Source organism: Notolepis coatsorum, assembly GCF_963971535.1.
Source record: "Notolepis coatsorum genome assembly, chromosome: 17".
Taxonomy (NCBI): Eukaryota; Metazoa; Chordata; class Actinopteri; order Aulopiformes; family Paralepididae; genus Notolepis; species Notolepis coatsorum.
Window position 1 is genome coordinate 21,065,637 of NC_140181.1, and position 25,549 is coordinate 21,091,185.

At 48.2% G+C, this 25,549-nt stretch overlaps 1 protein-coding gene across 1 annotated transcript in view; it reads right to left on the minus strand.

Annotated features, from left to right (window-relative positions):
* Positions 1-13,319: 13,319 nt before the first annotated feature.
* The window catches only part of LOC311243964 (uncharacterized protein), a gene marked incomplete at its 5' end in the record, with an annotated part of 29,978 nt that continues 17,748 nt past the window's right edge, over positions 13,320-25,549 (minus strand). Inside the window, 10 exons of the mRNA XM_084333371.1 lie at positions 13,320-14,404; positions 15,569-15,612; positions 15,806-16,026; positions 16,652-16,777; positions 17,057-17,221; positions 17,316-17,411; positions 17,858-17,918; positions 18,236-18,444; positions 22,878-23,536; positions 25,270-25,368. Coding sequence (XP_084189497.1) covers positions 14,052-14,404; positions 15,569-15,612; positions 15,806-16,026; positions 16,652-16,777; positions 17,057-17,221; positions 17,316-17,411; positions 17,858-17,918; positions 18,236-18,444; positions 22,878-23,536; positions 25,270-25,368 — 2,033 coding nt within the window. The 3' untranslated portion in view covers positions 13,320-14,051. The remainder of the gene's footprint in view (positions 14,405-15,568; positions 15,613-15,805; positions 16,027-16,651; positions 16,778-17,056; positions 17,222-17,315; positions 17,412-17,857; positions 17,919-18,235; positions 18,445-22,877; positions 23,537-25,269; positions 25,369-25,549) is intronic.

The following is a 25,549-nucleotide window of genomic DNA, read 5'->3' on the forward strand; positions in this document are numbered from 1 at the left end:
ATGACGGAATGGATCTGAACATATGTAGAGGGGTCTCACGCCCTGGGGGTGGGCCACCGGGCGCGGTTCGCCTGAACGTCTGGGTGGCGCCTTCTTTTCATGTTTAAGATCAACACGCATATCTGCCCCTTCTCCTGGAGTAGGCATGTCGGCGTGGTTAGGGCACGGGACTGGTTCTGGTCACGCTGGTCCGGATCAGTTGAACCCGTTGTCCGCCGGGGATGCAGATCTGCTGTTCTGGTACCCTGAGGGACTTGGGCTTTTTTCAGGGGGAAAAATGCCAGGTCGGTCCGGGTGTCACAGGGTTAAGCGCTATGGAGACCCTGGTTGGGTGCATTTTTTTCTCAGCACTGTCGTAATGGCTTACGGCCATGCCAACCTGTACACGCTCGATCTCGTCAGATCTCGGCCGCTACACAGGTTGGTCCTGGTTAGTACTTGGTTGGGAGACCGCCTGGGAATACCAAGTACGGTGTGCTTGGGGCTGGTTCTCCATTCTTTTTCACTCCTCTCTCACGCATGGCGAAGAGGGGCCTGTTGGGGTGGTCTTTGACCTCCTCTGGTGACCCTGTGCTTCCCGTATCGCCGGGCCCGGTCCGAAGTCATGTTTCGTCGACCCGTAGGCCTGGGTTAACCCTTTTTTGAAAACTGAAACACTTGTACTGCGGTATGGAGTTTTCTCTTGAGGGGTTATAGGAACAACCACCGCATTGGGTAACACCAAGGTGGTTGATTCCCTGGTGTGTTGGAGCAGTGTCAACTCCCGGGTTACCCGGTTGAGGGTGCCCCTGCACGTTCATGACGTCTGCCAATCGTGTCAGCCTTCTCTGCCTCAACCCCTCTGGGTGGGTTTTTTTAAATGGAGGCTTGGTCATGCAACAACGCCAGCATACGCCCCTTCCGCCAGGGCGGCTGTGTTCAGCTGTCCCCTCTGGCGCCTGTCTCGTCCGCAGTCTCCAGGCTAGGGTTAACAGCCTGTTGCCTGGTTTTTCCCCGGTGCGCTGCCTGCTTCCGTTGGTTAACCTTTTTTGTGTGCTTACGGCCATGCTGACTGCCTGTTCTGCAGGGTCAGTGTGCCAGGCGGTGTACTATTGGGGAGACAGGGCCCGCTCGGCTGAGGGGCCTTTGTCCGAATACGCTGGCGATGTGGGGGGCGGGGTCACTAAGTGCCCACCTGGTGGGGTCTTGATGCTGGCATCATGGACTTCTCCGGGCCCCCGTTCCAGGGGGTCCAGTCCCTTTGGTGGGTCTGGGTCTTCCTTCGCGCTCCGCTGCTACGGCCTTGCCACGGGGTTGGGTTTGCCCTTGACCCCGTGATTCTGGGGGCAGTAACGAGGTTGTTCCCTCCGTTCGTTCCCGGGTGGCATGCGGGTTGTGCGTGTGTGTAGTCGTGGGGTCAAGCCACGGTCTGCTCACCCTGTGCGTTGAGTTGCTTGAGTGCCTCTTCGCACGGTCGGGTCCGTCGCCCTCCTGTGAAGCCCCCAATAGGGGGGGTGCCCTCCATTAGGGGGGGTCGGGGGGGCTCGGTCCTACCTGATCTGATGGTTGTGTGGGGCCTCAGCGGGGTACATTTGTCGAGCTTCTAGCTCCCGCTCAGCTCCTATTATGCAATGAGACGCTGAGCGGGAGCTAGTGTGATACAGAACATTAGGTTATGACTATAACCAAGTTCTGTTAACACTAGTGGACGCTCAGCGTCTAGACGCCGCTGCGGCCCTTGATTTTTCATTGTGGTGAAATTTGTTGGGAAGGAGATGAGTGTGTGGCACCACCTCTGCTTATGTAGGTAAGCGGATGGGGGTGTGGCCAGATGAATGCTGGCATTTAAAGGTACATCTTGAAATTTATTCAGTATATATATGCTGAAGCGAGATATATGCAATGAGACGCTGAGCGTCCACTAGTGTTAACAGAACTTGGTTATAGTCATAACCTAACGTTTTCTATTGAGGTGTACCAACATGTAAATAGGACTGTGATCAGAGAGGGCGATTTGGCCGATGTCATATTTACTTATTCTGTGTAGGTCTTTTTTAAAAGTAAATAAATAGTCTATCCTCGCGTATACTGCGTGTGGGGCTGAGTAATGTGTGTAGTCCCTACTGGTTGGGTACATTTATCTCCATACGTCTATGATTCACCATTCTGTCATTAATGCTTTTAGTTTCTTTATTAAGGGTTTTGACTCTGTGTTACCGCTGGAGGCATCCAATCTTGGTTTCAGACGTGCGTTGAAATCCCCCCGCAGATTAATATTCCCTAGGTTTTTGTGGCCATTAAGTCAAATATCTGTCTGTAAAACTTCCAGTCGCTACCTGGGGGAGCATAAACATTCAGTAAACTTACTAGGGTTCCATCTATTTTTCCTATTATCATTATAAATCTGCCTTCTTTATCCTTAACTCATTCAGCGCTAGGGGTCGTTGTTTACCTTCTGCGAGTGCTTAAAATATATGAAATATTATAGCTATGGATCTAATAACACATTTGATTGTCAGTGAGTTGCTTCTGGTCAACTTGCAAAAAACTGATTTTTTTTTCATCCGTACATTTCCGTTTTCAATATGAGTATAGTTTGGGTGATTCTTAGTAATCCCAGGAAAAGACGTGAAAATAGCCCTTTAGTGAAATCCAGTTATCACGTTGTCTTTTTTTTCCTGATTATCGAATCTTCCTGAAATCAACGCTAGATTATCGTTATTATCCTTCCTCATGCAAGAATGAAATGGGGCTTGGACCGGTATATACCTCCATACCCCCTGTCATATCATTACTATTTTCATGGAGTGTTATTTATACTATCGTTACCCTTATTATGTTAATAATGTTAGGGCAGCGGTGGCGGAGCCCAATAGCAGAACACAGGGAGAGAGACAATGGAGCGTTTTAGGTAGGTTTTAATTCCTTTGGGTTCCGAGCAGACAAGGCAATAGAGAATATACAAGAATGTGCGACATTGGACGAGTAGTGACTCTTGAGTTTCTCAGGAACGTCCGGGCATGTGGTACGTCAGGAGACAGCGTCGGCCGAGAGTGGTGGTCCTGGGCACAGGGAGAACAGAGGTTAGGACATGTCAGGCAATACAGACAGAGCAGCAAGGTTGGGTACATCCTCGTACCTAGGTTTGATAGGATAACACTGAGACGATCAGGAGCAGGATCCGTAGGGTTGATATCCGGGCTGGTGATGAGCTGACGACTCTCAGCTGGGCTTATTGTTGCCAGATGATAGAGTGGGGATGATGGAGTCGGAAGCTGCCCATATAAGGGCGTGGAAGCAGGTGGAGAGATGGAGGCTCTCGCCGTGATTGTGACAGGACCCCCCCCTCTACGGGCGCCTCCTGGTGACCTTCCAGGCTTGTCCGGGTTGGCCCGATGGAAGTCCCGGATGAGGGCAGGATCCAGGATCAGCTGGCGGGAGATCCAACTGCGCTCCTCCGGACCATAGCCCTCCCAGTCCACTAAGTATTGGAAACCGCGGCCGCGGTGGCATACGTCCATCAGCCGCCGGATGGTGTAAGCGGGGTGGTCATCAATGATCAGCAGAGGAGGAGGTTCCGGAGCTGGAGGGGATGGAGGACTGGAGACCACTGGCTTCAACTGTGAGACATGAAAAGAGGGGTGAATGCGCACATGGGAAGGAAGCTTGAGCCTGAGGGGTTGATAATAGACAGAATCTCGTAGGGACCAACGAAACGGGGGGTGAGCTTCCGGGAAACTGACTTTAGAGGAAGGTCATGGGACGAGAGCCAAACCATCTGACCTGCTTGATAGTCGGGAGCCGGGGTCCGGGGTCCGGCGGCGGTCGGCGGAGCAGAGCAGCACGGCCCTGGTGTCCTTCCATATCCTCCTGCAGCGGCGAAGGTGCGCCTGCACCGAGGGGACTGAGATATCTTCTTCCTGAGTAGGAAACAGTGGAGGCTGGTAGCCCAGAGAGGACTCGAAAGGTAACTGACCTGTGGCAGCGGAGGACAGGGAGTTGTGAGCGTATTCGATCCACGGTAGGAAGGCGCTCCAGCCAGAGGGGTCCCGGGTCGTGACGCAGTGGAGGGCGGACCCTAGGTCTTGGTTGGCCCGCTCCGACTGACTGTTGGTCTGTGGGTGGTACCCAGAGGAGAGGCTGACCGTGGCCCCCAGGGCCCGGCAGAAGGCCTTCCAGACCTGGGAGATAAACTGAGGCCCTCTGTCGGAGACGATGTCCACCGGGATCCCGTGGAGGCGGAAGACATGAAGCACCATCAGGTCTGCAGTCTCTGAAGCAGAGGGGAGTTTGGGGAGAGTGACAAAGTAAACGGCCTTTGAGAACCGATCGACAATGGTTAGAATGACAGTGTTACCGTGTGAAGGAGGCAGACCGGTGACGATGTCCAGGGCGACGTGTGACCAGGGCCGGCCAGGAACAGGCAGTGTACGGAGGAGCCCGGCAGGCGGTCGGTGGGAGGCCTTCCCACGAGCACAGACGGGGCAGGCAAGGACAAAGGCGCGGGTGTCTTCCCTCATGGAGGCCCACCAGAAGTGCTGCTTCAGCAGGGACAGGGTACGGTCGACCCCAGGATGACAGGCGAACCGGGAGGTGTGGATCCCCTGGAGCACCTGGGAGCGGACAAGGTCGGGGACAAAAAGCTGGTTAGTTGGGCCGTTACCTGGATCAGGCTGGGTGAGCTGGGCCTCCCTGATGACGGACTGGATCTCCCAGGTGGCGGAAGCCACCAAACAGGAGGAGGGGAGGATGGTGTCTGGGTGAGAGAGAACCCCTTCGGGGACAAACTGCCGGGAGAGGGCGTCTGGCTTAGCATTCTTGGAACCAGGCCTGTAGGTCAAGGTGAAGTTGAACCGACCGAAGAACAGCGCCCATCGGGCCTGGCGGGAGTTCAGGCGCTTGGCCGTCTGGATGTAGGCAAGGTTCTTATGGTCCGTCCAGACAAGGAAGGGGATCTCGGAACCCTCCAGCCAGTGTCTCCATTCTTCCAAGGCTAGCTTGACCGCCAGGAGCTCCAGGTTCCCAATATCGTAGTTGACCTCGGCCGGGGTCAGGCGGCGAGAGAAGAAGGCACAGGGGTGTAGTTTCTGGTCGAGAGCGGAGCGCTGGGAGAGGACTGCCCCCACCCCGGTACTGGAGGCGTCCACCTCCACCACAAACTGGCGGGATGTGTCTGGCTGGACGAGGATGGGCGCGGAGGTGAAGCGCCTACGCAGCTTGGAGAAGGCGGAGTCCACCTTATCGGACCAGACGAAGGGCACGGAGGGCGAAGTGAGTTCGGTGAGGGGTGCGGCGACCCGGCTGTAATCCCTGATGAAACGTCGATAGAAGTTTGCAAACCCCAGAAAGCGTTGGAGCTGCTTGACGTTAGTGGGCCTGGGCCAGTCCAGCACCGCCTTGATCTTCTCGGGGTCCGCCCGGATCTGGCCGCCCTCGATTATGTAGCCGAGGAACCCGATGGAGGAGACGTGGAACTCACACTTCTCTGCCTTGACGAACAACTTGTTCTCCAGCAGGCGTTGGAGGACCCCGCGGACATGCTGGACCTACTCTTCCATAGATCGGGAAAAAATCAGAATGTCATCCAAATACACAAAAACAGAGCGGTTTAGGACATCACGGAGAACGTCATTGACAAGGGCCTGGAAGACAGCAGGGGCGTTGGTCAACCCAAAGGGCATTACCTTGTACTCGAAGTGACTGAGCTGCGTCTTATAGGCTGTCTTCCATTCATCCCCCTCCCGGATATGGACGAGGTGATAGGCATTCCTGAGGTCCAGCTTTGTAAAAATGGTGGCACCTTGCAGGGGTTCAAAAGCAGAGTTAATCAATGGTAGAGGGTACTTGTTCTTGACCGTGATGTTGTTGAGGCCACGGTAGTCAATACAGGGGCGAAGGGAACCATCCTTCTTAGAAACGAAAAAGAAACCAGCGCCGACAGGAGAGGAGGAGAGGGTGATAATGCCAGAGGCCAGGGACTCGTGGACATATTTCTCCATGGACTCCCTCTCCGGGCGCGAGAGGTTGAACAGGCGACTAGTGGGGAGCGGGGCTCCTGGAAGCAGGTCAATGGCACAGTCGTACAGACGATGGGGTGGCAGTGAGAGAGCATGCTGTTTGCTAAAAACAGCCTCTAGATCATGATATATTGGAGGGATAGTGGAAAGGTCAATGGGTTCATTGGGAACGTGAGAATCAGCAACCTCCAGTGGTGGCAGTGGGCGCTCCAGCTAACGACCAAGCCAGTAGGCCAGTTTATCACTGGGTTGTGTAATTTCAACCAGGGCATGCCGAGTACAATAGGGTTATGGGGGGAACTAGTGACGTGAAAGCGAATAACCTCGTTGTGATTTCCCGAGAGCAACAGGCGGAGTGGCTTGGTGTGATGAGTTATCCGTGGGAGCAGCCTCCCATTTAGGCCATGGGCATCGTGGGGAATAGGTCAGCACGTCGGTAGCAATGCAAAAGCGGGATACAACACCGGCGTCAATGAGGTTTTCGTCAGTGCCCGAATCGACCAGTGCAGACAGGGGAAGTGACTGGCCGTTCCAACACAGGGTGGCACTGAATTGCATATTTGGACCGGAACTGGGGACATAATTGAGGCTCGAACATGCACCCAGCATTACTGTCGAGCCCCGCCGTTTGGGCGAAGCGGACACGAATCGAGGAAGTGACCGAGCTGGCCGCAATAAATACATGCCCCAGTCCTGAGCCTGTGGAGGGGTTTGTTGGGGTGAAGGTGGGACCGGTAAAGTTCCATTGGCTCAAGGGAGTAGTGCTCGGAGCGAGCAGCGTGCCTGGGGGGAGATGAGCGAGATTACTTGGATAACGAGGAGCGGGTGCCGCTCGTCCTTTCACGGCGGCACTCACGAAGATGCATGTCTAGTTCTCTGGCTAACTCAATCAGCTCATCCAGGGAGTTCAGTTTTTTTTTGGACGTCATTTCGTTTTTAAGGACGTCACTGAGGCCTTGACGGAATGCCTCTTTTAACGGGATGTTATTCCACCCGGAGCCCGCTGCTAGGATACGGAATTCAATGGAGTATTCGCTAACGGTCAACTAAATGTCTGAGCATTTTAGTCTTAGTCAGTTTTTGTCTCAATTTTGTCTTTTTTGTTTTAGTCTAGATTTAGTCGACGAAAACGGATGACATATTAATGTACTAAAAAAAAAGAATTGTGTGCGAGAGGTCGATCAGTTAGCCACATTAGCGTGAGCTAGGTTAGCCACTAGTTAACGCAAGCTAGATGGAAATACAAACAATGTAACGTTACTGGTGAAAAAGTGATTTACCTTGGAATACTCCTTTGCCAACTTGCTGTACTTTGCTTGCAGGTCTGCAGCTGGATTATGAATAGTCCCAACTTTAGCCAAGGTAACGTTAAGCTAAAACTAGCTTTTCAAATAGCTCTTCAGCTAATGCTAATAACAGAGCTCCCTGTCACACTGCTCTGTCGGGACGATTGCATTAAGAAAAGTTATAATTATTTTGTCTCGTCTTGTTTTAGTCAACAATATCAACATACATGAAGAGAAATTTCGTCCTGGTTTTTGTAAATTACATTTTTGTGTCCTCAGTTGTGGTCAACGATATTTAATAAACTATTTAGTCTCGTTAGCGTCACATGGTCTTCAATAACGTGATGTCACGTCTCGTTGTCGTCATGAAAAAAACCTTCGTTGACGAACATCTTTCGTCATCATTTTAGTTGAAAAAATTAACACTGCAAGCCACAGGGAGGTCGAAGACCTTTTGCATGTCGGCGACGTATGCGGAAAACGAATTGCAGAGGGGGGACTGACTGAAATGGAGAGCTGTTGCCCATGCTAACGCAGGACCCTTGAGCAGACCCGACAGGTAAGCGATTTTAGATTGATCACGTTGGTAGGTGTATGGCTGTTGTCCGAATACTAGCGTACATTGAAAAATAAAGGCGCGGCACTTTGAGACGTCCCCGTCGTAGCGCTCTGGTGTGGGGACCTGGGGCTCTCTGTACGGGAGTGCAACTGTTTGGGTTGGCTGGGCTGCAATGTATTCATCAAACCGGTTACATCGTTCGTCTCGCTGATAGTCAGAGCGCAAAGTTGGGCAGTAGTCTCAGCAAGTGAGCCTGTGTGTCGGTTTACCAACCTGGCGTGTCCGTTGATGATGGTCCGGACCTCTCTCCACTCTCCAGCGTCCTGTGTTGCTGGGCTCGTCATGTTGGTCTCAGTGTTCTGTTAGGGCAGCGGTGACGGAGCCCCACAGGGAGAGAGAGAATGGAGCGTTTTAGGTAGGTTTTAATTCCTTTGGGTTCCGAGCAGACAAGGCAATAGAGAATATACAAGAATGTGCGACATTGGACGAGTAGTGACTCTTGCTTGAGTTTCTCAGGAACGTCCGGGCGGGTGGTACGTCAGGAGACAGCGTCGGCCGAGAGTGGTGGTCCTGGGCACAGGGAGAACAGAGGTTAGGACATGGCAGGCAATACAGACAGAGCAGCAAGGTTGGGTACGTCCTCGTACCTAGGTTTGATAGGATAACACTGAGACGATCAGGATCCGTAGGGTTGATATCCGGGCTGGTGATGAGCTGACGACTCTCAGCTGGGCTGATTGTTGCCAGATGACAGCGTGGGGATGATGGAGTCGGAAGCTGCCCATATAAGGGCGTGGAAGCAGGTGGAGAGATGGAGGCTCTCGCCGTGATTGTGACAAATAATCTGTTCATCCCTCTTTGTCTTATTGATTCTTCTATTATTATTATTTTTGTTATTTTTCTTATTGTTAATTATTATTATACTATGGCCCTGTCTATTTCTTATACACACATGCATGTATATACCTCCATACCCGTTGTCCAGGGCTCCAGACTAACTTTTTTCACCACCGTCCCAGAACCGTCCCGAAATACAATTTTAACCGTCCCAAAGTGAATGTAACCGTCCCAAAAATCAAATGTAGTTTCTTTACTTTGGTTTTGTTGTCTATAGTTGTTATTGCCATAAGAAACACCTTTCAGAGAAGGGGAGAATAAATTGATTTAGTCAAAAGGCTCCCATGGTGGAAAGATTTCACAAGAATAATTATGATTAAAAATAAATATAAAAAAAAAGTGTTTAACAAGGTGCTAGTATAGGGATATTTGGTCACGGTGCTGTTATAGTCAACCAATTGGAGCCATGTTGATTATTCCTTCCATAGGAAAATATATTTAAATGTATTTTATTTCGTTTTATTTTTTTTTGTTATTACAAATGTGTGTTTATGGTTGAAAATGTTAGAGATAAATAAAGATCAAATCAAGTTTAGCTTTAAACTACATAATGTCATTGCGTCCAGAGATTCCACCTTTGATAACTAAAGTAATGACACTTGACTAGTAATGAAACTGTGTAACGGTACACAAAATCCACGGTTCGGTACGTACCTCGGTTTTGAAGTCACGGTTCGGTATTTTTCCGGTACAGTTTATACAGCTACTGTTTTATATATACTGTTTTTTAGTAATAACTAGAAAGTAATGGTATTTATTCAACAACAGGTGATTGATTATGATACTAATACAAATCTATACACCGAGTATGGGGCTGCAGCACTGCAGATATACCCTACTCCAACGATCCACACGGACATTACACGGTGTTGCACTCGTTACCAAGTGGCTCTGCAGATATACCCTACTCAGCTACAAGGCTCCGTTGGAGAGGATCTGTTGTGATTTTTGCACAATAAATATTCAACATTCTCTTTTGAGACTCCGCCTCAGACTCATATCATTTGGCACTAAAAGCTAAACATTGTCACCGATATGGCTGTCCGCAACATGTCATTAATTGTGTACGCGAGGTGGTTCAGTGACGACGCTAACATGAGCTAGGTTAGCTAGCATGTAGCTGCAGATGGAAAGACTAACTTTACTGGTGAAAATGTGATTTACGTTGGAATACTCCTTTGCCAACTTGCTGTAGTTTGCTTGCAGGTCTGCAGCCATTATTGCTGGATTATGAATAGTCCCAACTTTAGCCAAGGTAACGTTAAGCTAAAACTAGCTCTTCAGCTAATGCTAACACCAGCAATCGAACCCATCAGAGCTCCCCGTCACACTGCTCTGTCGGGAGGATGGCATTTAAGAAAGTATCTGCTGTTAAAATGACAAACAGCATTGACACTTTAATTCACGGTCGGTTAAACACACGTTTGTTTTATAATGCTCACAGCTTTATCACAGTTGATAAATTACGTGGGGATTTAAGTTCCGCAAAAAAAGGTTCCGCACCGTTGCAATCGTACGGTGCACAGCGCGTACTGTACCGGAGGAGAGGTGGGTAGGAACAGGGTAGGAACTTGATGCTGGATGAGCGTATTGCTGCGTTGGGAGGCGGAGATAGTCATTGGATTTGGCAAATCACGCTACGTTTAGACTTCAGTGAACTTAGTCAGCACGAGACATTCACCATTTGACAGCAATATATGCGCGCACTGACAGTCGGCCAATTGACATTTCCTGTGAAAAAAAAATCCTCTCCGTCCCGGATGCGTCCCAGCAAAGATTTCTGTTCGTCCCAAATCAATATTTGATCGTCCCCGGGACGACGGGACATCGTTAGTCTCGAGCCCTGCCGTTGTCATATCATTACTCTAGTCATGAAATTATATTTATATTATCGTTATCCTTTGTCTTACTGATTCTTCTGATCGGACTCTTTGTTTGTCGGTGTGTCTCTTTTGTAGCTTTATACCTTCTTTTTGTAGCTTGTGTCGTCTCTGGGAGGTGGGTCATCTCTCCTGGCTCGTCTTCTCCCTGTCTGCCATGTCATCTGTTTAAACTGCTCCATCAACGTCTCCGGTGCCTTGATTGGTTTAATGGGCAGTCCATTTTTTGCCATGTCTTGCGTCGCTTCCATCGCCGTCTCGTAGACTATGGTCTCCTCGTCGTATTTCACTCATAGCCGGGCGGGATATATCGTTTGGAAGTAGATATCTCGGTCCTTCAGGATCCTCCTCACCTCTGTATATTCTTTCCTTTTTTGTAGAATACGTGGGGCATAGTCATTGTCTAGGTTAACTCGCATCCCCTGCCAGGTTAATCCCTTCTTCTGCCATGCCGACCGTAGTGTTGTTTCTTTGGTTCTGGAGCTGAGGAATTTGACAAAAATGTATCTTGGGTTTACGTCTGCTGGTGGCTGTGGTCTGATAGCCCTGTGGGCTCTTTCTATTTGCAGATGTATTGTTTCGGGGATGTCGAGACTTTTGTGCAATAATTTCTCCACAAACACAATCATGGACGGGGAGTCCTTTTCTACCCCCTCGCGGATTCCATATATCCGGACATTGTCATGCCTGGAGCGGCCCTCCAGGTCTGTTAGCTTGTCCTCCATTTTTGCGTGTAGCTTTAGCATCTCCGCCATTATGTCGTCCGTGTAATGGCCACATATGCCTAGACTCGCTAGCGCTTAGCTAACAGGTTAGACCTTTTAGTTAACTGGTTAGCACTGTCACCTGTGGTCTGGGTGACCTGGGTGTGATTCCTGGCTGCCCCCCGATTCTGCTACAATATAGTAGCCTACAGTATATATATAGGAGCCTTTCAGCCATTGTGTAGTGTGATGTGTGCCTGGTGCCAGTATATGGCAGCTATTGAGCCTGCGTAGCCCAAGGTTGGGTGCTGCCAGTGGTGGTGAAGGAGGCAATTTCCACCCTACATTGTGGGGAGCGCTTTGAGTGTCTGGAAAAGCGCTATATAAATGTAATGTTCATTCATTCATGTAGGCTTGTATAGGTGAGTTGCTTCAGGCTATGTACAGGTACCATTCAATTAAAAAAGTACATCCATTTGTAGCTCAATAATAATAGCTGGATATGCACCAAACTTCATATGTCAATTGGATATGTGAATCAAATGTAAGGTGTGGTAAATATGGCTTCTTATACAATGGCATGCAAATATCTTGATTCTGATTGGCTGAAACAGTCAAGTTAGCCGTTGTTATTTCGTATAACACACTCCACGTGACCCCATATCACTCCCACAACTGAATAACTTTTTTTTAATGAGTCTGAATGAGTCCGCCATAGATAGACAAATGGAACTATGAATTTCTTTAAAAACCACCCCTAGGCGTGATCTAATGAGTATAACACACTCCTGCGCGTGATGCAGGGTTTCCGCTAGAATTTTTTTTTGCAGGTCTGAGTGTCCGGTAGATTTCAATCTACCGGACAAATGGGATAAATTCCGGTCAGAGTTTATTGAGCTTAAAAACAATTGATAGGCCTATATAAAGAATGACATCATCAAGGCATTTATAATATTTTAACTTAAAACTAGGCTACTTTTGCGTATATACAGTCATTAATATATTCCAAATAAAATAAGTCCCTCGAGACTTCGTGCTGCTGCCGACTTGAGGTGTCGGTGGGCAGTCTGCCCGACCTTAATAAACAGCAGTCTGTTATAATCACATTTTTATGAGCTAACGAATTCCGTTATATTGGACATTTGTATTAATTATATCAAGCGAAGAACTGAGAAATTTGGCAGAGAGAGACGGCAACATTATCGTGGGTTTGCGTGATGTATATCTCCACCTCCCAACGACTTGGTGCTGGTCATAATGTCCTGTGAAAATAATTCCCTCTAAACACAATTTGATTATTTGAATTGTATTAAAATAGGCTAAAATTAAATAGCCTATACGATGAACGAAACAATCCTTACATTTGTCGTTGCTTCACCAAGCAGCCGGTCTAATAATGACATCATGTTGTCAGCGCGAGCTGGCTGCTGATATATTTACGTGAAGCATGGAGCAGGCAGAGCAGGCAGAGCAGAGCAGCGGTGTTTTTAGGTCCAGTCTGGAAACCGCTCAGCAGCGCCCCCACCCTACAGCTGAATTGCCAATGGCTGAATTGGAGTACTGCACCCTGCCAAGCCATGCTTCTCGCAAATATATCAGCAGCCAGCTCGCGCTGACAACAACAGGATGTCATTTTAGACCGGCTGCTTGGTGAAGCAACGACAAATGTAATGATTGTTTCGTTCATCGCATAGGCTATTTAATTTTAGCCTATTTTAATACAATTCAAATAATCTAATTGTGTTTAGAGGGAATTATTTTCACCGGACATTATGACCGGAGAGATTAAATATGTCGGACTTCAACAGATTTTGCCGGTCAAATACCGGTAATTACCGGCTAATGGAAACGCTGGCGTGATGTAATGCTTAAATAATGCCTACTGTATGGTTGTCAATTAACAATAATAACTTGTTGTCTGCCTATCAAGATGTCTGCAAGGGAATACTAAGGATAATAGAGTACATCAAAGAACAGAGGAAACAAGGACCAACAAATTGAATATGGAACCCAGATTTATTCAGGGATTGATGGTGGTACAGATTCAATCACATTCAATAAACATGGTCACAACCAGTCAGCCTTTTGCTTTTTTTTTGTGTCAGAATGAAAAGGTGAAAATAAGCAGAATAAAAACACTGTCTGCAAACCTTGAGTGGAGAACCCATTGTCCTTAGGAGAGGGAGAAGAAAAGGAGGAGCGCAATATGTCTAATCTGAGAGAATGGGGTCACCACTGTAGGAGTGTTACTATAGATATAGGCTGCTTTTGATGATGTCACACAACAAAATGGCGGGGCGAGACGGGACAGGAGGTTCTAGTTATGACATTACACAGGGGTCTGCCGCTATCAACCGGATCGACCAAGTCTATGGCATTGCTGCCGTAGCAACCAAAAGACAGCCAGGCTGACTGATTCTGGGATAGAGTGTACAGATTCATCTCTGTTGCCAGTTGGTTTCATTTGGTATAATAATCTCTCTGCCTCTGACTTTCGGTGTTCTCTGACTCTCTGAGGGTTATGTGGTGTGGCAGAGGGGAGCGACAATACATGAAGCAAACACTGTGCCAGTACACGGACCTGTCCGACATCCAAGCCAATACATCATGACTAGCCTGCGCTTGTGAATGCGTGTGCTGTGGAAGGCTGTGTTTGGGCAGTGGTTGGAATGAGGGGAGGAAGTGAAGGAGAGGGGGGGGGGGGGGATAGAAAGATAGACTTGTGGTATTTAGTATCTTCTTGAGGAGGACACCGTAGAGGAGCGAGACATGCTAATGCCACTGCTGCCGCCGCCGCCACCGCTGCTCACTCCATAGCCGAATCCCCCGCCACCACCGCCGCTGAGGGACAAGCCGCTGCCACCGCCGTATCCGCCACCGCCGCCGCCGGCCAAGCCCGAGCCGTATCCGCCGCCGCCGCCGCCTCCCAGGCCCAGGCCGTATCCGCCACCGCCCCCACCTCCCAGGCCCAGGCCGTATCCGCCGCCGCCACCACCCAGGCCATATCCGCCGCCTCCACCGCCCATGCCGAATCCACCGCCTCCGCCGCCGCCGCCACCACCACCACCTCCGCCGCTCACAGCTGCAATTAGAGGCGACATGAGAGGAGATGGCGATTGGACACACACGCCATTTATTTTGTGTATACAATCATTTCCTTTGTGTATTTAATAAATACTTAATATAGTTAATATATGTATCTGATTGTTCTAGTGACTAGAGTGTGCTAGACATTTTTTATATCTCTGAAAACAAATGCAAGATAAATTAATGAATGAGAATTGGTTTGAGTTAGGGATGCCCCGATCGATCGGCCACCGATCGTTATCGGCCGATAATCAGTATAAATATGTGATCGGTGATGATGCTACCGTCAAAACCGATCTCACTCGCTGCGGCGTCTGCTTCTCCCTCCAGCCCCTCCTGCACGCATGTAAACACGGGTCTAGTCTAGTGGGATGGGAATACGGCGTCTCCCTGAGCTAACGTTAGCTGCTACCGTTACAAAATAACCCAGTCAACTATTCACTTTTAGTTTAATACATGATGAGGCATTGTCTAACCGAACGGTATCTAGCCGGCCAGCTACCGATAGCTCCTGATATCAACAAATGCTCCAGCAATAGTCTAGTAGAGACGTGTATGATACTCTGTTAGCTCACGTTAGCGCAAGTTAGTTCACTGTTCAAAACTAAATGTCCCATTGAACTAAATAATTCACTGAGGCGCTGTATCAACGTTATACAGTATATCCGGCTAGCAGTAGCTACAGATAGCTCCTGATATCAATGTCTTATAACACTGATTCGACGCGTATTCGAGCTGAGGGCTTGCTGAGCACAGTAACGTTATACCAATAGGGTCCAGCTGCAGCGCAGGAGAATCCTGGCCGTAGCTCGAGGCTACTCGAGTCATAGGGCCAGCTGCAGCTCCGGAGAATCCTGGCCATAGCTGGAGGCTACTAGAGTACACACAGACAGTGGAGCTTGTTGCGTGGTGGCAATGTCTCGCAGATAATACAAGTACAAGTTTAATTATATAATATATATATTTTATAAAAAAAAAAAAAAATTATATAAAATAATTTTAAAAATTTTTTTAATCAAAAACGATCGGTATTGGATCGGTATCGGCCGATATGGCTCACGACGATCGGTGATCGGTATCTGTGGCAAAAAACGTGATCGGGGCATCCCTAGTTTGAGTCTATACAGTCAAGTATAGAGAAGTGCAGCATAATACTTACCGGTCTGGATGTGGACTGTTGCTGTTGGACCACCGGCAGCGATTCTGACGGGAGAGATGCATGAATTAGCTTTGAGAGACATATATTTTGTATTTTTTCTAATAATATATTTACAATATGTTTCATAAATAGACTCCAACTCCCAAGTCCTATACTCTGACTCGACATGTGCAGGCAGCAGCATTCTCAGTATCCTCTCCACTCTCCTCTGTAGTACTAGATTTTTATTTTTTTTACCTGGACTCCTCTCCTTCCAGGAGTTTCTTGTATGTGGCGATCTCAATGTCCAGGGCCAGCTTGACGTTCATCAGCTCCTGGTACTCGCGGACCTGGCGGGCCATGTCCTGCTTGGCTCTCTGGAGAGCATCCTCGAGGTCCCTGATGCGGAGCTTGGCATCCTGCACGGCCATCTCACCACGTTCCTCAGCCTCTGTGATCTGGGCCTCCAAGGCGATACGCTGGAACGTTGAGAAGAGGCCCATAGTTGGAAATTGGTCATAGCTGTAAATGTATACTTCTTAAAATATCTAATTTGCCTTCACTGGCTGGTTTCAGTATTTGCTACCATCGTTTTTTCCAACATGGTTGACAAATGGGCATTCTAAATGTGACAGATCGGTTCGGACTCCTCTGCGTTGTGTATTAAAATCTGATGTTCCGAGGGGGAGTCGAACAGGTGAGCTCCCGCTCTGCGGGCGGCGACATAGGCCGCTGCACTAAGAAGTGAATCCACTGCTATGTACCGTACCTATGCGCCTATTAACCCTGTTATGAGGAAGTGAGTTTAACTTACCAGCCCGTAATGCCACAGTCACTTGTCAACACCCCTGTTTCTGTGACTGTGGATATACTCACGGGCTTCCCCGTTACATAAACAATCCAGGAAAGGTCTCTATTGTGCTGTAAACTAGGTTGTCTGCTTGCACAGAATTCTGTCTTAGATGTTATTGTCCTGTAAACTAAGTTGTCTGCTTCCTGTGGTACGGTAACCCTACATTTAGTTATTTAGACTTTGAATTTACAAAACAAAACACATTTTCCAGCTGAGGTTCAGTAATGATGCCCTCTAGCCTCTAGCCTCACCTGAGCCTTGACTGCCTCGATCTCGTTCTGGAGCTTGCTGATCGCTCGGTTGAGCTCAGAAATCTCTTGCTTGCTGGTGCGAAGATCACCTCCAAACGACACTGCTGAGGTCTGGATCTCGTCGACCTGGGAGAAGGAGAGGTAAATACCGGTACATTATTGCTGATGATTGCTTGATCTTTAGTTTAGTTTATTCGGATCCCCATTAGCCATTGCCACAGGCTAGTGAGTACCTTCCAATCTGTAAATGCACAGTACTGTATAGAGTTTTGATCATTATGTGTATGTCAAGCTACATCCATTTGTTGATTACAACGTTATTGGGGATTTCAATATGTTAGACTCTGTTCAATCATTGTACTGTGTGGTGGCATTGATCTGAGTGATATAAATGTCTTCACATACCTTGGCTTTGTAATACGACTCGGCCTCGGCACGGCTGCGTTTGGCCATGTCATCGTACTGAGCGCGCACTTCAGCAACGATGGAGTCCATGTCCAAGTTACGGCTGTTGTCCATCTCCACTATGACTGAGGTGTCCTTGATCTGGCCCTGGAGCTCTTGGAGTTCCTAGAGGAGAAGGAAAAGGTTGATGAGGAATAGGATTACCAGATAATGATGAGATGAGATGAGATGAGGATAAGTAGGCGCTTATTGTCCTCACCGCATCGTAGATTGCTCTGAGGAAGTTGATTTCATCTTGAAGAGCATCAAACCTAGCCTCCAGCTCAACCTTGACCATGTAAGCACCATCAACATCCTGGAGAAAGATGGGAGAGAGAGGGAGTTATGCTGATGCTTATACTGTATAGGTTTATATGGTATATTACTAGGGAACAATTATCCTTTAAAATGTCTTATAAATCACTTAAAACGCTTACAATGCCATAACCTATGCACACACCCCTTAATAACAATCATAGGGTATTTAAAACATTGCTGACCCCTTAAACACGTTAATCAGTAATGTCATGGTAAATTAAGGAGTTTCGTTTAAATTAGAGGTTGTAAGGGTAGAATTCTGAATTGTAGCCCCTTAATTTGACTTAGTCCTTAGCACAATTCTACTTAAGTTGTTTCTTAATTTACCTTAACTTCTTATTGAATAGGTTATTTTAAGGGGCTATTAAGGTGTGCAGTAATTAGGTGGATATAGAGATATGGACGTTTCTATCTCCCAATAACAGTGTGCTGAATTTCACTCACCTTCTTCAGGAGGACAAACTCATTCTCTACACTGGCACGCCTGTTGATTTCGTCTTCATATCTGAAAGTAATGGATGAGGGTTAGAATAACTGGTCCAGTAGTTTGTGGTTGAAAAATATATATTATTTCTTTTAATTATTCAATTTTTGAGTCAAGTCAACAAAATAGAAGGGAACGTGATTCTCTCTCCTGTTTAGCCAGTTGACAAGGTTACTTTTTAAAATATTTGCTGAGACAACATGTTCTTTTTAACAAGGCACACTCACTTCTTCAACCGGTCCCCATCCTGAAAATACCCAACTTATCTATCTCTCTATCTCTTCCTCCACTCCTCCTCCTCCTCTTCCTTCTCATCCTCGTCCATTCCACACACTCACTTGAACTTGAAGTCCTCCACCAGTCCCTGCATGTTCTTCAGCTCTCCCTCCAGCTTGACCTTCTCATTGCCAAGTCCATCAAACTGTATGCGCAGGTTGGCGATGTAGGCCTCGAACATGCCGTCGATGTTGGAGCGGGTCGTGGTCTGGTCCTGCAGGAGTGACCACTTGGTCTCCAGCATCTTGTTCTGCTGCTCCAGGAAGCGCACCTATACGCCAGGAAGAGGAGACATCACAGGAAGAGGAGATAGCTTAGATAGGGATACACAAGGCACGGTATTCGGTTAACTTCATGTGTTTATGAGTTTTATGTATTATGGGAAATGCTGTCCCTTGTTTGCAACACATACACATATCCAGGGAAGATTGTTGAAGCATGTCTGTTTATGTGTGTGTGAGCGTGTGTGCATGTGCGTGTGTGTGTGCATGTGTGTATGTGAGCATGTCTGTATACAGTATGTGTGTGTGTCTGTGTGTGAGCATGTGTGCATGTGTGTGTGCGTGTGTGAGCATGTGTGTGTGTGTGTGAGCATGTCTGTATATGTGTGTGTGTGTGAGCATGTCTGTATATGTGTGTGTGTGAGCATGTGTGCATGTGTGTGTGTGTGAGCATGTCTGTATATGTGTGTGTGTGTGTGAGCATGTGTGCGTGTGTGTGTGTGTTTGTGTGTGTGGTGGGGGTTAAGGCGTGGTCTTTGTGTATGGCACAGCGTCACACCTTTGCCCATCCCCTGCTATTAAACCTGATGTTACTACTTCTTAGTCTGCAGGATGCTATAGTTCTGAGCATGTGTGTGTGTGTGTGTGTGTGTGTGTGTGTGTGTGTGTGTGTGTGTGTGTGTGTGTGTGTGTGTGTGTGTGAGAGCATGTCTGTATATGTGTGTTTGTGTGTGTGGTGGGGGTTAAGGCGTGGTCTTTGTGTATGGCACAGCGTCACACCTTTGCCCATCCCCTGCTATTAAACCTGATGTTACTACTTCTTAGTCTGCAGGGTGCTATAGTTCTGAATGAACATGTCTACCTCACCCTGTGCAATTACAGCACTTTCTTCCATAGAGCCCGACCAATCACATGCCTCTGGGCCTTTATGTGCCCTCAGCTCTGAACTCGGCAGAATCTGCACCTGGCTCGCTGATAACGAACTATCATTAAACCTGGGTAAAACAGTCCATTCTCTTTGGATCAAATAACAAACTCAGCAAGGCCAACGGCTTCTCTGTTTCAGTGGGTGACAATATTGTCACAAGGAAAGATGAAATTACCTACCTGGGGTCCATCCTAGAGGCAAATCTTTCCTGTGACAAAATGGCAACCAATGTAATCAAAAAAGTCAACCAACGAACAAGATTCTTGTACCGGATATCCTCTCTGGTAAACAAGAATACCTTGAAGATTCGAACAGGAGCACTCATTCAAGGGTACTACGACTATGCTTGCACCTCATGGTACCAAAGCACCTCAAAGGCCCTAAAAACAAGACTACAAACATCACAGAACAAACTGGTCAGACTACTGCTTGAACTTACTCCTAAAACCCACCTCACCCCTGCCCATTTTGACAACCTAGGATGGCTTAGAGTAGACGACAGAGTACAGCAACTTGCAATAGGCCTGGTCTACAAGATACACTACACCACTAAGGGGGCTTTCTCACTAGCCATCCGGGGTAGAATAAAAAAACTCTAACCCTAACTAACTTTACTGTCATGCACTTAATATACTAACCTACACTGTAGCACTCAACACTTTGATCAACATTGTTACTCAGCTGATAGAGTTGTACCCTTCCTGCTGTCTTGTTGTACAAAACTTGTAAGTCACTTTGGATAAAAGCGTCAGCTAAAGACAGCTGGTGCAACGTCGATCCCTTCAACAGATCAATCACAGCATGTAAAACAGCATCATGGACCCTTCCAAAGAGAACGACAGAAGCTCGCAAGTCAGCGCAAGCAGTGGTCACACATCTACATCTTCAGCCACTACAGCAACAAGGGCCCGTGCAAGGGCAGAGGCAGAACGTGTATGCGCATCATTCGCAGAGAAAGAGGTCAAATTAAAACATGAGCTGGCTGAGAGAGAGACCCAAGGTGGCGAGACTGGATGCCGCATTGGGAGCCTTGGCTCTCCAGAGAGAGGCATCTGCTGCCATCTGCCATCTGCTGTCTTGGAGGCAGCTGAACAGCAGGTTAGAACACCGCCCAGCAAAGGCAGGAAGACATCCTTAGAGAGAGACATTGATGACTGCACAAGTGCCTATGTAAAACAAGAGAATGAGTTACATAAAACCTTGTGTCATGATGTCCCTGCCCCTTTGCCTATTTAACCTGATGGCAGCCTAATCACATGGGGAACTGCATATGGGGATTTGCAACCTACCCAGAAGCCTGTCATGTTGCCTGAAGAGCATGTCACATCTTTCCACATGACTCGCTCCAAAGGACTTCATCATGCCAACAAGACCTATCGGGATGAAGATAGGCCACATATCCAAAATATGAACCCTTCAGCTCGACCCTATACTCATTACCACACGCCATCAGTTGAACCAGCTAAAACCCCTGAGATAACAGACTTTGTTAAATACTTCGCACATCGGGAGCTAGTGACAACAGGACTCAATCAGTTTGATGACCAACCTGAGAGCTTTCGGGTCAGTGAAGAATTGGACCTCTTGACCAAGTGGCTAGGCAAGGAATCATCCCACAATGTCAGGAGAATGCGTCAGGTACACATCAATAATCCTGAGGCAGCACTGAGGAAAGCATGGGATAGACTAAGTAGGTGTTATGCTTCACCTGAGGTAATTGAAAATACCCTTTTCAAGAAACTGGATATGTTTCCTAGGATCTCCAGTAAGGACTATATCAAAGTCATGGAGCTTGGAGACATCCTTATGGAGTTCCAGTCTGCAAAGGAGGATGGATACCTACCCGGGTTGGCTTTCCTGGACACCGCTTGCGGCATCAGTCCTATAGTAGAGAAACTTCCATATGCCCCAAAGGCGAAAATAACTGTCTCTTTCCCCCATTCTCCTTCTTCACTGGATTTAGCATGCATCAGGAATGACCCAAGCTTTGCTCTCCCCAGCAACAGTCCTCCTGTGAGAGATAGGCCAGTCTATCAGACAGGGAGAATCCCAGTTTCAGTCCACAAGACTCCCCAGACACTGAACAGGACACAAACATATTTCCAAAGCAAGTTGAGAATCCAGGAAAGAACTGTCCAATCCATCACACACCACACCCATTAAGTAAGTGTCGTGGATTTAGAGCAAAATCACTTGACGAGAGAAAGGCCTTCCTCTGCGAAAATGGGATATGTTACAAGTGTTGCGCATCATGCTCCCATTTAGCCAGGGACTGTAAAGTCTCTGTGAAATGCGATGAGTGTGAGAGTGATCGTCATATCGCGGTTATGCATCCTGGTCCAGCACCACAAGCACCTAAAGTTCCAACCCCGGCACCAGAGGATAACGAGGAGGGAGAAGATCTTATTGTCGCCTCACACTGCACTGAGGTTTGTGGCGAAGAGCAGCCAGCAATGTCCTGCTCTAAAATATGTCTGGTTCAAGTCGTTCCCCAGGGGCAGCGTCACAAGGCAGTCAAAATGTAAGCTGTACTCGATGACCAGAGTAACCGCTCATTAGCAAGGCCAGAATTCAAAAGTCTGGAAGAAAGGCGGAAGGCTTCCAGATCGAGCCAGTGAATGGAGGAACTACCCTCACGTTACCACCACTGATCGAGTGCAATCAAATCCTCACCAACAGGTCAGAAATACCAACTCCAAAGGCAGCTCGCTTCCATCCCCGAAGGTGGTGTCTCCCGCAATAATGTGCTGTTGAAAGACGAGTGGCCTATGGCACTGGTAACTTCCACCTTCCCAGCCAGGATGGAAAGGTGGAAAGGTAAGTAAGGTTGAAGTAAAGACCACAACTCAAGGAAGTTCAAAGACATTCATGAGACCTGTCTCAGAAATCATTCTTCTTTTGCCTAAAGAGGACTGAAGGTTAAGTTAATGTGTATTATAGTGTACACGTTTAATAGTGGCATCACAGATGCCAGGCGGGGAGTGTTCTGCCTCCCAGGCAGTTGTTTAATGGTTTGGTTTGCTTTAACACCACCTGTTGGTTGAATGTGGTATAAACAGGAAATAGGACCACAAGTTTCAGTTGGAAAAGAGATCTCAGCAGATCAACATGTTGTTTTTATCCGTTGTAATCCTTGCCCCATCGTAAGAATTGTCTGTAAGTAATCCTTTTTTTTTTGCAAGGTTATCTTTCAGTATTGAAGTATATTTGTCATCGATGGAATGTTTTTATGTTTATGTTTTATGACAGTGCAGTCATCGTTCTAACCAGCATTACTATATTTTCCTATACTTCTATTCAAACTCAGTCATCATCTAACCAGCATTACTATATTTTCCTATTACTTCTATTAAAACGTAGTCATCATCTAACCAGCATTACTATATTTCCCTATTAATTCTATTAAAACCCAGTCATCTGAACACCGCCATTCATTTGACACAAGATGGAATCACTTCAATTGCCTTTGGCTATAACTTTCCACTTCTTTTCACTATTTTGTAAGCAAGAGAGGGGGGGGGGGGGGGGGGGGGGTAGGGCACAGGGGTCACTGACCTTGTCGATGAATGAAGCAAAGCGGTTGTTGAGGGTCTTGATCTGGTCCTTCTCAATGGTCCTGACCAGCTGGATGTCGGGATCGATCTCTAGGTTCAGGGGGGCCAACAGGCTCTGGTTGACCGTGACGGCAGAGATCATGGGCACACCGCCCATGCCTCCGCCTCCTCCCATGCCTCCGCCTCCTCCCATGCCTCCGCCTCCTCCCATGCCTCCTCCAAGTCCATATCCACCAAAGCCTCCACCACCACCGCCCAATGCTCCACCACCACCGCCGAAACCTCCTCCCAGGCCACCGAAGCCTCCTCCGCCACCACCGCCCAGGCCTCCACCTCCACCGCCGAAACCTCCTCCCAGGCCACCGAAGCCACCTCCAGAGCTCCTGGCGCTGAAGCCCATTCCAAGACCGCCGCCGCCTCCACCGCCGCCTCCACCTCCACCACCATAGGCTGACTGCCTCATGGATATGCGGCTGCCACCACCGCCGCCGCCTACGGACTGGCTGGTGAATCCTCCACCAGAGATCCTCCTGCTGCCGCCGCCGCCAGCACCGCCAGCACCGAAGCTCAGGCCGCCACCACCAGCACCGAAGCTCAGGCCGCCACCGCCGCCGCCGCTGCTGCTTGACACCTGATAGGAGGCACTTTTGTAAGACATGGCTGCGGTGAAGGAGAGTGGGAAGGGTGCAGAGAGAGGAGGATTGGGCCTCAACAGAGTCAAGTTCCCTCTGAGTGCCTTCTCCTCATCTGCCGTAGGTTCTTATATGTTTCGGAGAGGGGAGGAGTCTCCCTCTGGGCTCCACACACCCCCTATCCCCGTCCTCTGAGATTGGAGGAGTCTCCATCTGGCTCCCCCCCCCCCCCCCCCCCCCCACACTGCTGGGAAGGGTCTGAGCAGCCCAGCCCGTCAGACGACTTTGCTTTGCCTGCAAGGTGATCAGGTCCTGACACACCCAGCTGCTGACATGGGAATAGCAGCAGGACCTCAGGGGAGATGGGATTAAAGACATGTTGGATTTATAGGTTACTTTTTACTGAGATAATTGGGGACATGTTGTGGGTGTGTATGCGTGTATGTGTATCAAATCTGTGTGCAAAAATGTGACAGTTGACATTTCATACACTTTTTCTTGCAATCGTGGCAGCAGATTTGCACAAATAGTTTGCTCCCTGCTTTTACTTTTCAATTTGAGGTACGAACCTCCAAACTCCACAATAGAATACGATTCCTTACGGTTTCATTTCCTCATTTTACTGTTTAAAATTCAATGATGCGAACCTTTGCTCACACACGTTTTCCAAGGCCATGTTCAAAGTGTGTTTGATATGAACTGTGCAGCATGAACCTCCATGCATGGCAGTCGTGTATCGCCAACTGTATATGCAGGTGTTTGTCTGTGATTTAACTGATGGCCAAATAGAAATGATTTGTGGTACTTTCATGGACACATTGTCATAGATTGTATAACAATCATCCATCACTGCATAACAATCATCCATCACTGCCACTGTATGTTGTTTGTCTCACTTATTGTAGAACCCACCTCACCCCTGCCCACTTTGACAACCTAGGATGGCTTAGAGTAGACGACAGAGTACAGCAACTTGCAATGGGCCTGGTCTACAAGATACACTACATGACTAAGGTACCCATGTACATGTCAAAATACTTCCCAAAGGTCAGTGAATACCACGACCACAACACCAGAGGGAGCTCCACAAATCATGTTAAACCCAGATTCGGCTCAAACAAGGGATTAAACACGTTTCGCAATTATGCCACATCAATGTGGAACGCCCTACCCACAGCTGTAAAGGAATGTGAATCACTACCCACTTTCAAAACCACTCTCAAAGAGCACCTACGGGAGAATGCAATTAGAAACTGGCGCCAGTAAATGTCCTAACCCAATAATACACAAGACCCTCTTCTTGGGACCAAGTAAGGTTTCGTCGATAATCCAATGTACAGTTACCCCAGTTCTTCCCGGTTCCATGGAAAACACATCCCGGTGGCGTTCCACCAGCTCCCTTAGGTCATTCTTCTGGGAAACGCTGAGTTGGTCTCCCATGGGGACTTCAAGTGGTTGGGTCCAGACTGGTATCTGTGGTGGGGTGCAAGAATACAGTGCCTCCCGGGCGACCCACTTTTTCAAAAGGTTGACATGGTATATTTTTACCGGAGGCCGCCTCCCCGGGTGTCGCACTCTATAATTCTCCGGCCCTACCTTTTCCATAATTTCATATGGTCCGTGCCACTTGGCTATAAATGTACACTCAGAGGTGGGAACCAACACCAACACTCTATCCCCTGACTGAAACTCTCTGGGTTGGGTTCCCCGATTGTAGACCCTGGCTTGGGCCTGCTGGGCTTTTGACATGTGGTCTCTTACCAGTGGCCACAAGGTGGCCATCCGCTCTTGCACCTCCTCCACATGTTCCACCAAACTCCTGTGTGGTGACGGCTGGTGTCCCCATCCCCCCCTCCCCACCTACCGCCACAAGAACAACCAGACACCACAGTCAATCAACACTTTGAGCTAGACGACATAAACCGAATAACGAACACAAATGGACTTCACATATTTCACTTAAACACAAAAACGCCTGAGACCCAAACTGGCTGAAATCAGACATTTGTTTTTAAATGGTAAGGCTAACATATTGTGTTTC